Source organism: Myiozetetes cayanensis, unplaced genomic scaffold (assembly GCF_022539395.1).
Source record: "Myiozetetes cayanensis isolate MyiCay16 unplaced genomic scaffold, myiCay2020 scf5-8, whole genome shotgun sequence".
In the NCBI taxonomy this organism is placed as follows: Eukaryota; Metazoa; Chordata; class Aves; order Passeriformes; family Tyrannidae; genus Myiozetetes; species Myiozetetes cayanensis.
The window spans coordinates 36,108,868-36,120,520 of NW_026087742.1; the positions used below are offsets into that span (position 1 = coordinate 36,108,868).

General features: G+C 40.1%; 1 protein-coding gene across 9 annotated transcripts in view; it reads left to right on the forward strand.

Annotated features, from left to right (window-relative positions):
- Positions 1-9,907, forward strand: part of FAT3 (FAT atypical cadherin 3) — a 404,213-nt gene extending 394,306 nt beyond the window's left edge. For 5 of the 9 annotated variants that reach the window (XM_050331683.1, XM_050331681.1, XM_050331685.1 and 2 more), the window contains 3 exons: positions 152-211; positions 2,790-2,825; positions 3,430-9,907. In XM_050331683.1, the coding sequence (XP_050187640.1) occupies positions 152-211; positions 2,790-2,825; positions 3,430-4,049 (716 nt within the window). In that variant the 3' untranslated portion in view covers positions 4,050-9,907. Of the gene's footprint in view, positions 1-151; positions 212-2,322; positions 2,399-2,789; positions 2,826-3,429 lie in introns of all 9 variants that reach the window. The other 4 variants (XM_050331687.1, XM_050331688.1, XM_050331689.1 and 1 more) reach the window with 2 other exon arrangements.
- The last annotated feature ends 1,746 nt before the right edge of the window (positions 9,908-11,653 follow it).

An 11,653-nucleotide genomic window follows, 5' to 3' on the forward strand; every position in this document is an offset into this window, starting at 1 on the left:
GCATTGGTCGGCAGCCTTTTTTTTTTTTTTTTCAATGTCAGTTCTGTCTGTTTGAGAGAATTTATTGTGGTAACATATGACGTGTGTTTTAAATACTAACCTGAAGCTGTCCTTCCCCTCCCTTTATTTTCTACTTTCCCTCCCCTGCAAGCTTCCATAGTGACTGTCATACAGCTTGTCAACAATGTAGTTGACACTATAGAAAATGAAGGTATTTAATTTTTTTTCTTTCTTGTTATGCAACAATGCTTCCTGTTTTCATTGTGAAAAATTCCAACAGAACCTCACTAATCTACACTGACCAGCAAACCTATGGCAGGGATTGGGTTTTGCAGATCAGCATGTTCACCAGCAAACATGAAAACGCCAGAGGAACATACCACAAAATGTCTCTGGATAATTGGAGGTGGTAGAAAAGGTGTCAAGCCTTCATCTTCTGTTCAAGTCAATGTTTTTCTTGTTAACTCCCACTGCCTTCAGAGAAAAGGTTAAATTGGTAATGGAACCATACCATTGAGGTTATCCTGGCTGCAGAGACTGGTAAACAGAAGATGACACAGGAAGGCTGTAAAGTATCCCATGCTGCAGTAGAGCTGGGTTATGCATTCCAGTGGGATCACACGGAGAGGAGCAAAATGATGGTAGGCAGGTGGTTGGTTTGTCACAGGTACCCCTGTCAAACAGATGTGTAGACACAGCTCCATGGATGCCCTGTAGCAAGGCAGCCTGACTTTCCCCTGGGGTTAATGTGCCCATTGAATAGAGGATGCCTGTGTGGTTCAAGGACCCAACACTCACCTCTTCCACTGACCTCCTGGGTAACCTCAGGCTCATTAAGTTATAGGTGAACTGATTTCCCTACCTGTAAAGCAGGAATATCACTACTTTCCTTTTCTGTTAAGCACTGAGGAAATGTGTTGTCTCACAGATAAACATTTATTTATTTTTACAACATATATCCTATCCTTGCAAAAATGTCAACTCAGTATCAACTCACGTTATCCACAGGTCCAAAATTTCATCTGTCCATAGCAAATTTGAGCCAGATTTTGCAGACTTCAGCTAATCCAGTCTGCATAATACTTAAAAATTATTAAGTACATTATTTTTGTGAAACAGCTGATTTTTTTTTTTTTGAGCCAATTCACAGTAATTTTGAAAAACACTTTTGCTCCTATTTAGTGAAGGCATTTGACTATTTGTCTGTAGGATGTATATGGATTTCCTGAAGTGTGGGTGCCATTCTTCTCATTATCAAATACATGTACTAGCCAAGGTTAATACAAAAATAAGGAAAATAACCTTGCAAAGAAAACCACAGGCACTGTAAATGTCCTTTCCTTCCTAAAGGAAAACTTAAGCAAACACATTGGCTTCCCCTCATGCTTTACAGATCCAAAAAAGCCAGCTTGGCAGCAGTTTCAAGGGGCTGCACTAAAAATGCTTTCCTCTCTTCCCAGTTCCTTATGAGACTTACAACTCTTGCCTGCTTTGTACTGGAGCTGGCAGAAGTGTTGAATAATTAGCCACACTGGAGGTCTGGGTGCTTGGTAGGCAGAGTCACTGCCACAGAGTCATGGGAGAGTGGGGCTCCTGTCGCAGGCACCTGCCAGGGGTTGTTCAAGTCAGCAAATTAGAGAGGTTCTCCTGGATTCTGAACCACACAGCTCAGAGGGCCCTGACGCATTTTGGTGCAATGCCATTACACTGACCCAAATACAGCAAAATCCACTTTACAAAAAAGAGAGAAGTGAAGAAGAGTGATTAGGGCCGGTTCAGACACTGCTGCTAAAGCTGCGGTAGCTGTAGTCCCAGCCCTCCTCGCTCCAGGATATCACAGAGCAGGTAGAGAGCTACTGTCTGGCTAACAAGTTAATGAAGAAATCGCCATCACCACATGTACCATGTGGTGGTAAGCAAGGGCAAGTGAGGTCTTGGTAGGTGGAGGCCTAGAGAACAGTATTCTCTGGCCTCATCTGTGTCTGAGCCCCAGAGGTGAAGCCATAAAGGCCTGTTTATCTTGCCAGACCTCCTCCAGCAATGCCATCCAGAGACCTTGCTGAATGACTTCTTGCATGAAGCCCAATAACATGTGGCTGAACAAGAGCATATCCATCTAGAAAATGCTGCAGCTTATTCCCCGCTCTTGTCTCACATAAAACCTCTTTCCTTGCTCTCTTCCCCACCCCTGCACCCTCTCCATACCGGAATGCCTCCCTCCCCACCAGCTAGCATGGCAGTGCAGGTGGGAGGTGGGTATGGGGTTGTGGAGCATTGTAGCTGACGGCCCCATTAAATGGCTTTGTATTCTATTCTATTCAGGTTCTTATACCGTGCCCATCACCATGGTATCTGAGCCCAGGTGGGCCCAGATTTGTTTGAACCGGCCCTGAGAATGGTAGATTCTTATTTTTCTGTTTCAAAGTGAAAAAGTGAGAAAAAAATGTACTTTGCAATTATAAACCATAGAGATGGTGGATAACCCTTTTTGTATTAAGAATTCCAGCTCTAATGTAATTCCACATCTCTTCAGTGAGGGTAAACAATTAAGATATGATAGAAAAGGAATATAATACACGACATAAACATTTTTTTATGTATGTCTGCATTTGACGGGCAAGTTTAGCTTGTACGTTAAAATAAAGAACAATTAAAAATCCTGTTAAAATAACTCTGAGGCAGCTGTACTTTAGAAATATGCATGCAAATTTTTGTATTTTCACATGTAATACAATGCTGGTAACAAGCTCAGAGTTACCAGTTTTTACTTTTTACTTTGTATCTGACAGTGTCTGTTATGGATCAAGGACAGAACTACAACAGAGGTGATTTTTCTGGGACACCTTCTGCCTGTCGGACTGGGCTGGGGTGGGCAGAGCACTGATGATCTATTTGTTTTTTTTTCTTGAACTGCTTCACGTGTACTCTTTTGTTTGAATTCTGTTGGGTTCATAAGCTGCATGAGAAGGGTCAGCCACTTTTTTCAAAATTCAGTTTTCACCGATCAGATTATTTGCTTGCACACTTTCTTTCTTGGAGTCATTGGAGGTGGAAGGGGAGACGAGTTGTGATGCCATAAGCATGCTGATTTATAGATCTTTTCAATTAACTGTGAAAAGCAGTAATGCAGACATTTTTGTCATTTTGATTTATCAGACTTACAGTTCCTAATACAACACAGTGGCATCCTAAAGAGCGAAATGCCTGAGAGTGGCCATACTCTGTTTCCCTGCTTGTTTGCATTATCATCATAATGCAATTTATTCTCCTCCTCTACCCTCCCGGTCAGAGCATGGGTGACCTGTGTCAGTGGCCTGTGGAGCATGCTGTGATTTGAATGTGCTGTGAGGACTCTGTGCATGCAGGACACTCTGTTCTCATTTGTGGTCTCATCGTAACAGAGCGCTATGATTCTCTTTCCTGCTGCAGCGTATCATTGGGATACCTCTGACTGGATGCCAAGTGCTCGCTTGTCCGACATTGAGGAAGTGCCCAATTTTGAGACAACAGATGGAGGCTCGGCTCATCACGGCAGTACCAGAGAACTGGAAACAGATTACTATCTTGGTGGCTACGACATTGACAGTGACTACCCTCCCCCTCACGAAGAGGAGTTTTTAAGCCAGGACCAGTTACCACCCCCTCTTCCAGAGGATTATCCAGACCAATATGAAACCCTCCCACCCTCACAGCCAGTCTCAATGGCGAGTACTCTCAGCCCCGACTGCAGGAGACGGCCGCACTTCCACCCTAGCCAATACCTCCCTCCTCACCAGTTCCCCAATGAGACGGACACCACGGGGTCTCAAGCTGGGAACGAATTTAGTACTTTTGCTGTTGGTCCGAGCCAGAACACAGAAAACGTTAGTGCAGGTAAGATGCCTTTATCCTTGCACAACTCTCTAGATGCCTCCTCCTCTGATGTCTCGGCCAGCTGCGGCTTTGATGACTCCGAAGTAGCCATGAGTGACTTTGAAAGCGTGGAGGAACTCAACTTAGAAAATGTTCACATTCCATTTGTGGAGACCCAGCATCAGACACAAGTGTAAAGGAAGCTCCTTTCTTCTTCTTCCTCCTCTTCTTTTTTTAATTTTGTCATTTGGTCCAATTAATAGTATAAATATTGAGAAGAAAATATGCTGGAGGTGTGTCTATATATATTGGGCAAGGCAAAAATACAGTATAACTCCTTGTTAACTTGTTCAGAAATGATACTGTATGTGCAGACACGAAGAGACCAATTGTGTTAAGTATTATACATCACAAAATTGTTACAGACAATCTGGAGAGTGTGTACCTGTATTTATTACCAAGAGTAAAACTCAGCATTTGAGGCAGGGGGAAACAATAATTGCTAAATAATTTCTTTCTCTCTCCTAAAGTTTGATTTTTTTATTTTCATTGTGTTATTAAAAGTGTTACAGTGTTATAATCTCCCTACATTAATAAGGAACTGGTATGGATCATTCCGAGATTCACTGCTGCGTGAAACTTTATGTCAGCAAAGAGTGAAAGCAAGTGATTGCTGAGGCAGATGTGTACAGCTTTTCAGATGGCTGAAAAAAAGCAACATTTACAAATTGTCCTGTCAAAAGACAAGTAATCAGTTACTTGTTCATAAATATTTATCTATACTTTTGTTTGTTACATAGCATTTCATTCTACTTTGTGTACATGTAGAGCAACATACATACAGTTTATATTTACTCCAAATTGGTCTACTTTGGTTGCCATCTTTTTAAAACCTGATGTCAGGTGTGTGTGCATAGCTTCACCTGTGAGAACTTCTAGAAGTGTCAGAGTTTGGCTCAGGAGTAGCTTGGTTTTGCCCCAGCTGCATATGCACAGCCTCCCTTGACTTCTGTATGCAATGTGAACATGCATCTGAAAACACAGGGAAACCTAACTAACTACACATAGCTGATTTATTTTTTTTTTTAATTTCTTGCTTAGGCAATCACCTCTTTAACAGCAGTCATTATGCTACACTTACTGCAGTAAAATCAGTTGCAATTAAGTTGCAAAACCTCAAATTGTTAGCTTAACTTCACTTGGCAAATGTCCATCCCTAGAGTTTACCGGATGAGCTCTCAGCTACTATAAACTGACTCAGGCAGTGGAACTGCGTGGATGGACTGTGGCCAAAGATCTGGCCCTAGATTTTCCACTGGATTCATGATTTGACAGCTTCCAAAGGTTGTTTGCAGACTTCAGAATATTGTTGTGGGATCAAGAACGGGATGTCATCTGTATGCTTTTATGCTTTCTTCAGCCTGGTTGGAGTAAATGGCCATTCACACTGATTTAGCCTGAGCAGCAAAGTGCAATATGGAAATATGGGATTTTCAGTCAGTGTAGTAAAGCAGAATATGCATACCTGTTGCTCAGTGCTCTGAAAAATGTTTTTACCCCTGCAATTTACAGCATCTATATTTGTTACCAGTGAATGTGTGTCTACAAGTCTGCATTACTACTGGGTTTTTCCATTCCTTCCATGGCATAATTCTGTCATTCTGAAAAGTTATTGAATACCTAAATCATTGTGGTACATGAATAGATTCAGTAACAGGTTTCCTATGCTGCTTTCCATGTCCTGTCTCTTGGTCAGTCATCTGAACTGGATAGTTTCAGTAGTTGTATTCCAGGGCATGTTTTTGACTGACTTGAGTTTCTCCCAAGATTAAATTGTGGGCCATTTCTTGACATACAGGAAGCATTTATTCAGAAATTGTCCCAAATACAAAGAAATTATTCATAGAATTTCATTTAAATAATTGCAGCTTGTAACACTTTTAATAAAACAGGATTTCTAAAATTCTTGGAGTAGGTACAGTGTGTTGCTGCTTCCCTCCAATAGCTCATGTAAATATCGAAAACTGGAGTAGATATTTTCTTTGAGATGATGCAGCAATTCCTCAGTAGAAAACAGCTCATTATACAGATACATGAATAAATTGAGTGAACTTCCAGAAAGAATGTACTGCACATACAGGTATTATCGAGTATTCGTCTGCAAATAGGTCCCGTCCATTGAATTTATGAATGTCACTTGGTCTTCTCAAAGTAAACATGCTTCTGTAATGGTGATATATTCTGAATGTGCTCATGGTGCGTTTCAACCCCTTTTTCCCTGCTAATATTCCTGTGATTTTAAGAGGAAAAAAATATGGAAATTTGTATTGTGATTGCAAAGAACTGAGGGATTTGCCAAAAAAGCCATAAAATGGTTTGGCAAGCCTAGAGGCATGGATAGAAAATAAGTCTTATTGTTCATGAAGTCTATGTTACAGGAAAGGAAATGCAATTAGACTGATGTCTCTTCAAGAGTAGGAACATCAGAGTTTGCAAAACAAAGCTGCAAATTTAGCTGCACTTTTAAAGCTTGTATGACTTTCTGAGAAATGTGATGCTCTCTTAGCATTGGGCTGCAGTTTACATGAGGTATGCTCCTACTCAGTTTTGGTTTGAGACATTTTTATCCATTATGCAATTAAATCTGTTTGAGCCCCCAGATAGTTATTAGGTGTACTTGTCATCTGTCTTCTGTAGTGAAAATTCTTGCGTAAGCCTGAGACACCTATATCAAGCCTTTACTTGGACATATCAAAAATGTCACGAGGGAGAACACCATGGGAGCCTAGTTACCATACAGAAAAAAAAAAATCAATGTTTCTTACCAAGCTTGTTGCCTCAGTAATATATTGTTGGTAGTGAGTTTTACTGGTAAAATATGCATAAATGCAATGTAAAGTACTTTTTCTGTTTGATGTTGTTGCCATTTCATTTCACTGAATGCCTACTTATTAAAGTGCTGTTGGGAAGGTGCCAGTGATCACCCATTCAGCCTTCTCTGTCCTACTCATGATTTCTATACCTCAGTATCTCCTCCCCTCCAAATCCATCTTTAAACAGATTCCCTTCTGTGAATATGGTACTTCCATGGCCTTTCTGGTTTTGTTCAAGCTCTTTTTGATAAGACCCAAACACAGATCTAAAGGTGAAATACCTCTTAGGGAGTCAGATTTTCATATTAACAACTCTTGTTAAACCAAACCATTTTATTGTCTTTTTAATTACTGATCCACATGTACAAGTCACAATCTTCTAATCTGGAAGATAACAACGCATTCATAACCTAATGTCAGAATTATTGTTCATATTAGTCCACCCAATATATATTTCTTTTCTCTGCCATATGGTGATTTTTGTATTGCTGCTGCTGTCATTGCCAAGTCCCTGGTTCTGCGAAAGCTCCCCTCACATCTCTGCTTATCCTGTGTGTCTGTATTTCAAACTACATCCCTGTAGATGGCTCCACTACACGGTATTTTCTCTCAGAATCATCTGTAGCAGATGATTTCACAGGTTTAATAAAGTACTTTTGAATATCATTGGGTTATAACTCCTAGAATTGAGGAAGTCTTTGCTTTTTGTAAAGAAACAGCAAAAGAAAAAAGCAGCTTGTTAAAATGCAAATACTCACTTGGATCAGAAATCACTGACTTTGCTAGGGGTGTATGAGGCTGAGGAAAAAGGGTACTTGTTCTCCTCATTTTGATCAGGTTGAGAGCGTCATGCACACTGATAACCCTTTTGATAACTCTGGCAACAGAAAGAGGCAGACAACATGATTTATGCTGCCAGTACCACATTAAGTGGCTTTGTGCAAAAGGAAAAATTAGGCTTAGGTACCTTTCTTAAATATGTTAATTATTTTGCCTTTGTATTACAAACATTCCAAAAAAAAAAAAAAAAAAAAGGGGGAGGGGGCAAAAAGTTCTCCACAAAACCATAGATAGTGGATGTTGTTGCTGTCCTGGGCCAGTATCTTATAGCAGAGTAAAGGGCCAAATGTGACCCTGAGGAGTGCAGAATCACTTCCCTCTCATGGGAGGAAATGGACAACCCCACTAGAAGACCACCATAAAGTTGTCTTCCTATAGGACCCTCCTATAGGACACAATGTATGAAGGCAACCAGGAGAATTTTGGAATGCAGAGATTCACTACAGAATTGTGATTTTTCTGTCTATCAAGCTGTTTTCCTTAAGCTCAGTGCCATCTTTGATTCTGAACTATCCCATGGGTTTCCTTAATTGCAGTAAAAGGCTGTAAGGAGTCAAAAGCTTCTCACTGCCACTGTTTTGCTGAATCAGAAAGCTGTGTGCTTCATCTCTCAAGCAGGGTCCCACCCTCTGCATGTCACACAAAGAACCTAAATTCTGGTCCTCGGAAATTTTTCTCCTGTTCTCTAAATTCTCTGGTGTAGTGTGAAAAAGTGATAGCCTTGATCTATTGGTACCTCCAGAAACTCAGAGTGGGTGCAGCACAGTGAAAAAAGTGGTTGCTCTTGGCTCATATAAATTGCATTTTAAAGAGAAATGTGGGCTGGACAACAAAAGTGGTTAAGAACACAGCTCTACTCCTCATCAAGCTCCTGCTTGAAAAAACTAAATGAATGCTATTAGTATATTCTTATAGCCCATAATAATTGCGGTCATGGGAGAGGGAGTTGAAGGTGCCCTCGACCAGTTCTGCAAAGCTTCCTTTGAAAACGAAGCACCCTTAATAATGGAGGAAACCAGCTCTTTAAAACTGTAAAAACTACTGCTGAAAGTACACCTGTGCTTTGTTGGTAATGTTTGGAGCTATTCACTGAGTAACAATGGACACTTCATCGGTTTCCAAGAAGAGAGCTACATCTTCAGGTTCATTCCCTGATGGTTTGCCGTCATTTACCATGCAGTAAAACTGTGCTTTTTTGCCTGTTTGCATCTCTGCTCCTCTCAATATGCCAAACTGTGATTTGAGCCTTAGAAATTTAGACCATTGGCCATTACCCATGGATTTTAACCTGTGTTTCATAACTTGACATTTAACATCTCCATTATGAGAAGGGCCATTCAGTTAGTAATTTAGCTGCATCATTCAAGGGATGGGTGGATGGGGAGGAAATGAAATTAAATTTCATTTCTGTGTGTAATAATGAAAAGCAATAATTGCAAATATGTCGTATTACACAAAGGCCATAAGTAATCTTTACCAGTGTTAAGAGTGCATTTGAACTGTACAGAAAGAGATTGGAGCCCTCAGAACTGTAGCATTCTTTTGTCATAGGAATACCTGAAACAATATTATTTAACAATGCAATGAGCCCAAACTGCCGCTTTTCAGGAGATGACAAAGATGTTTAGGAGTGAAAGCAGTTCTCTTTAAAGCACTGTATTGGAAAAGATTGTCTTGTAAATTTTACCTGTCGCAATCAGGCTGGTTTGTAAAAGATGTATGTTTTGGTGTTTAAAAAGAAGTTTATAAAATAATGTATATAACGGTTTCAAGTTACCAGGCTTTTGTAGATATTTGATGCCAATCAGGTCGCTTTAATTTTTTTGTTGTTTATTTGTTTGTTTAATTCTAAAGAGTCATCAAAGTTGGTTTAAATTTTAAGATAACAGCAGAAAACAAAAACAAAAAAGTTTTAGATCTGAAAACTTTTTAATCATTTCAAAGTGTACTGTAACTTTCCTTTGGGTTCAGCTCTTTTTGTTTAACTTCTTTCTGTTTCTAAGATGTTTTTTATTGACTTTTTTTAAATGAATGTGTTTTGCACAAAAAAACCTAGAGATATGATTTTTATTCCATTCCAAGTAGGTATTAAGAGATGTCATTTTTCCAATGACAACACACTCAACCTTATGCAAAAGGGAAGGTTTATCACTTGAGTGGGTATAGTTCTTCATCTGAAAACTAATTGTTTCTTCATCATTGCTGTTGGCAGTATTGTCTTGTGTTCTTTTGCTATAAAAACAAAACAACAACAACAAAAAAAGTGTACAGGTTTGTAACTGCCAAAATTTGCTAAAGTTGATGGTTAAAACAAGTTTTCCAAGTAAACAAAAAGAAAAGCCCAGCTGTGTTGACTGCTTCTTAATTTTTCTCCTACTTTCAAAGGAGGGAACAAGATAAGACACATCAGTTCTGCAAGGAATGTAGCATGTCATTGCCACTCTGTGTACAGGACTTTAGATAATTCTACGGTTTTGCACTCTTCAAATTAGTTTTATTATTACATGGCAATTCCTCTATAGGGGCCCCTGCTTGCACTGCAGAGCACACTTGCCATGAGTTGTTTAACTGGTGAGTGTAAGCTAAGGCAATTACCTGATTAAATCCACATCCTCAAAAAATGCAAAAGACATCATCCCATCCTGTAGCCACCTAGACAGTGAGCTCCATTGACTGAGACAATTTCAGGAGGCAATCCACCTGTCCTGTGGTAGTTGCTTAGTGGGGATACAAGGAACAGATTTGTAAAGCAACAGCACGCCACACCAGGACAGATTTGCCACCTGCCATGGGCATCTTTATTCTCCAGCATCATGGCACTGTCAGGTGGGACCAGCTGGTTCAAATTCAAGTGGGAAGTCTTATGTGGGCAAGCATTCCCCCTGGAAAAAGGTGTCATTGTGCTACACATGGTACTCAGTCTGCTCAGGGGGTTGCACTCAGGGATACCCCATTTATTCCTCCTTCATCACATCTGTCCAGCTCCACAGCCTGAGCTGCCCTAGCTGGACTGGACTGAAGCATGCCTAGCCCAGCTGCAATGTAGAAAGAAGGGGAAATGTTCCTTCCACAGCTCCTTGAACACACTGCCCTGACAGAGCCAAGAGCACACCTCATGCTACAGGGGAGGAGGGATACTGGCATTACCCTGTGTCCCATTAAGACATGAAGGACTCTGAGCAGTATTTCAATCAGCACCAGTCAGGGCAGAAATACCCTTTCTCAACAATCTTTAAAAAGAAGTTTAAGATATGGAAAGGCAAAATACCAAGTCAGCATTAGAAATGGCTCTTCCCTCAAGAATACCACTTAATTTTTTTCCTTGCATGGATAAGTAACTTACATTAGCTAGTTTCCTATTTAATTCTCTATTTCTGCTTGTAGAGGATCTCTTTATCTTTTCCACCATTACCAATAGATTTTGACATAATCTCAGGGAAATATTTGTGGCAGCAGAAGCAGGCTGATAGTTCAGTGAGGCTCACTGTTACAGTGAGATAGAGCAGAGCATTATAAGAAAGTTACATCATTTAGTCTTAAATGTTCTCTGAACTAGACTTAAAGTTGTTGCCTCTGTTTAATGTCCAAAGCTAGAGATACGGAGTGACATCAGTATTTCTATTGGGATAGAAAAGATGAGAATCGAGAAAGCAAACAGGTCAAAACACATCTATGTGTCTTGTCAAAATCAGCACCACTGCTTTTCTCCTTAACTGGGGCCAAATATAAGTTATTTCTTCCTTCCATGTTTTTCGGTAAGAGGTTTTGTAAATGTGCAGCGTATCCAGTCCATTACAGTGGAAACTGCCTCTCCCCTTTAAAACTGCAGTAAAGTCACACAGCAGGAGAAGCCTTTCTGATCTATAAACTAAGGGGGTAACACCTACGGAGAAAAAAATGAAAACAGAGGACACTAAAATGAAAGCTCTAATGATTTCAATGGACCCGAAGTTTTTCACTTAGAAGCTTTTTCTTTATTTGCACAGAAACATCTGTAGTGCAAAACAACATGAAAATCACGTGGCATTTCCAGCCCTTAAAAAAACTGGGAGTGCTTCTGAAATATTCTAGGGTTTGGTCAGCTGAAC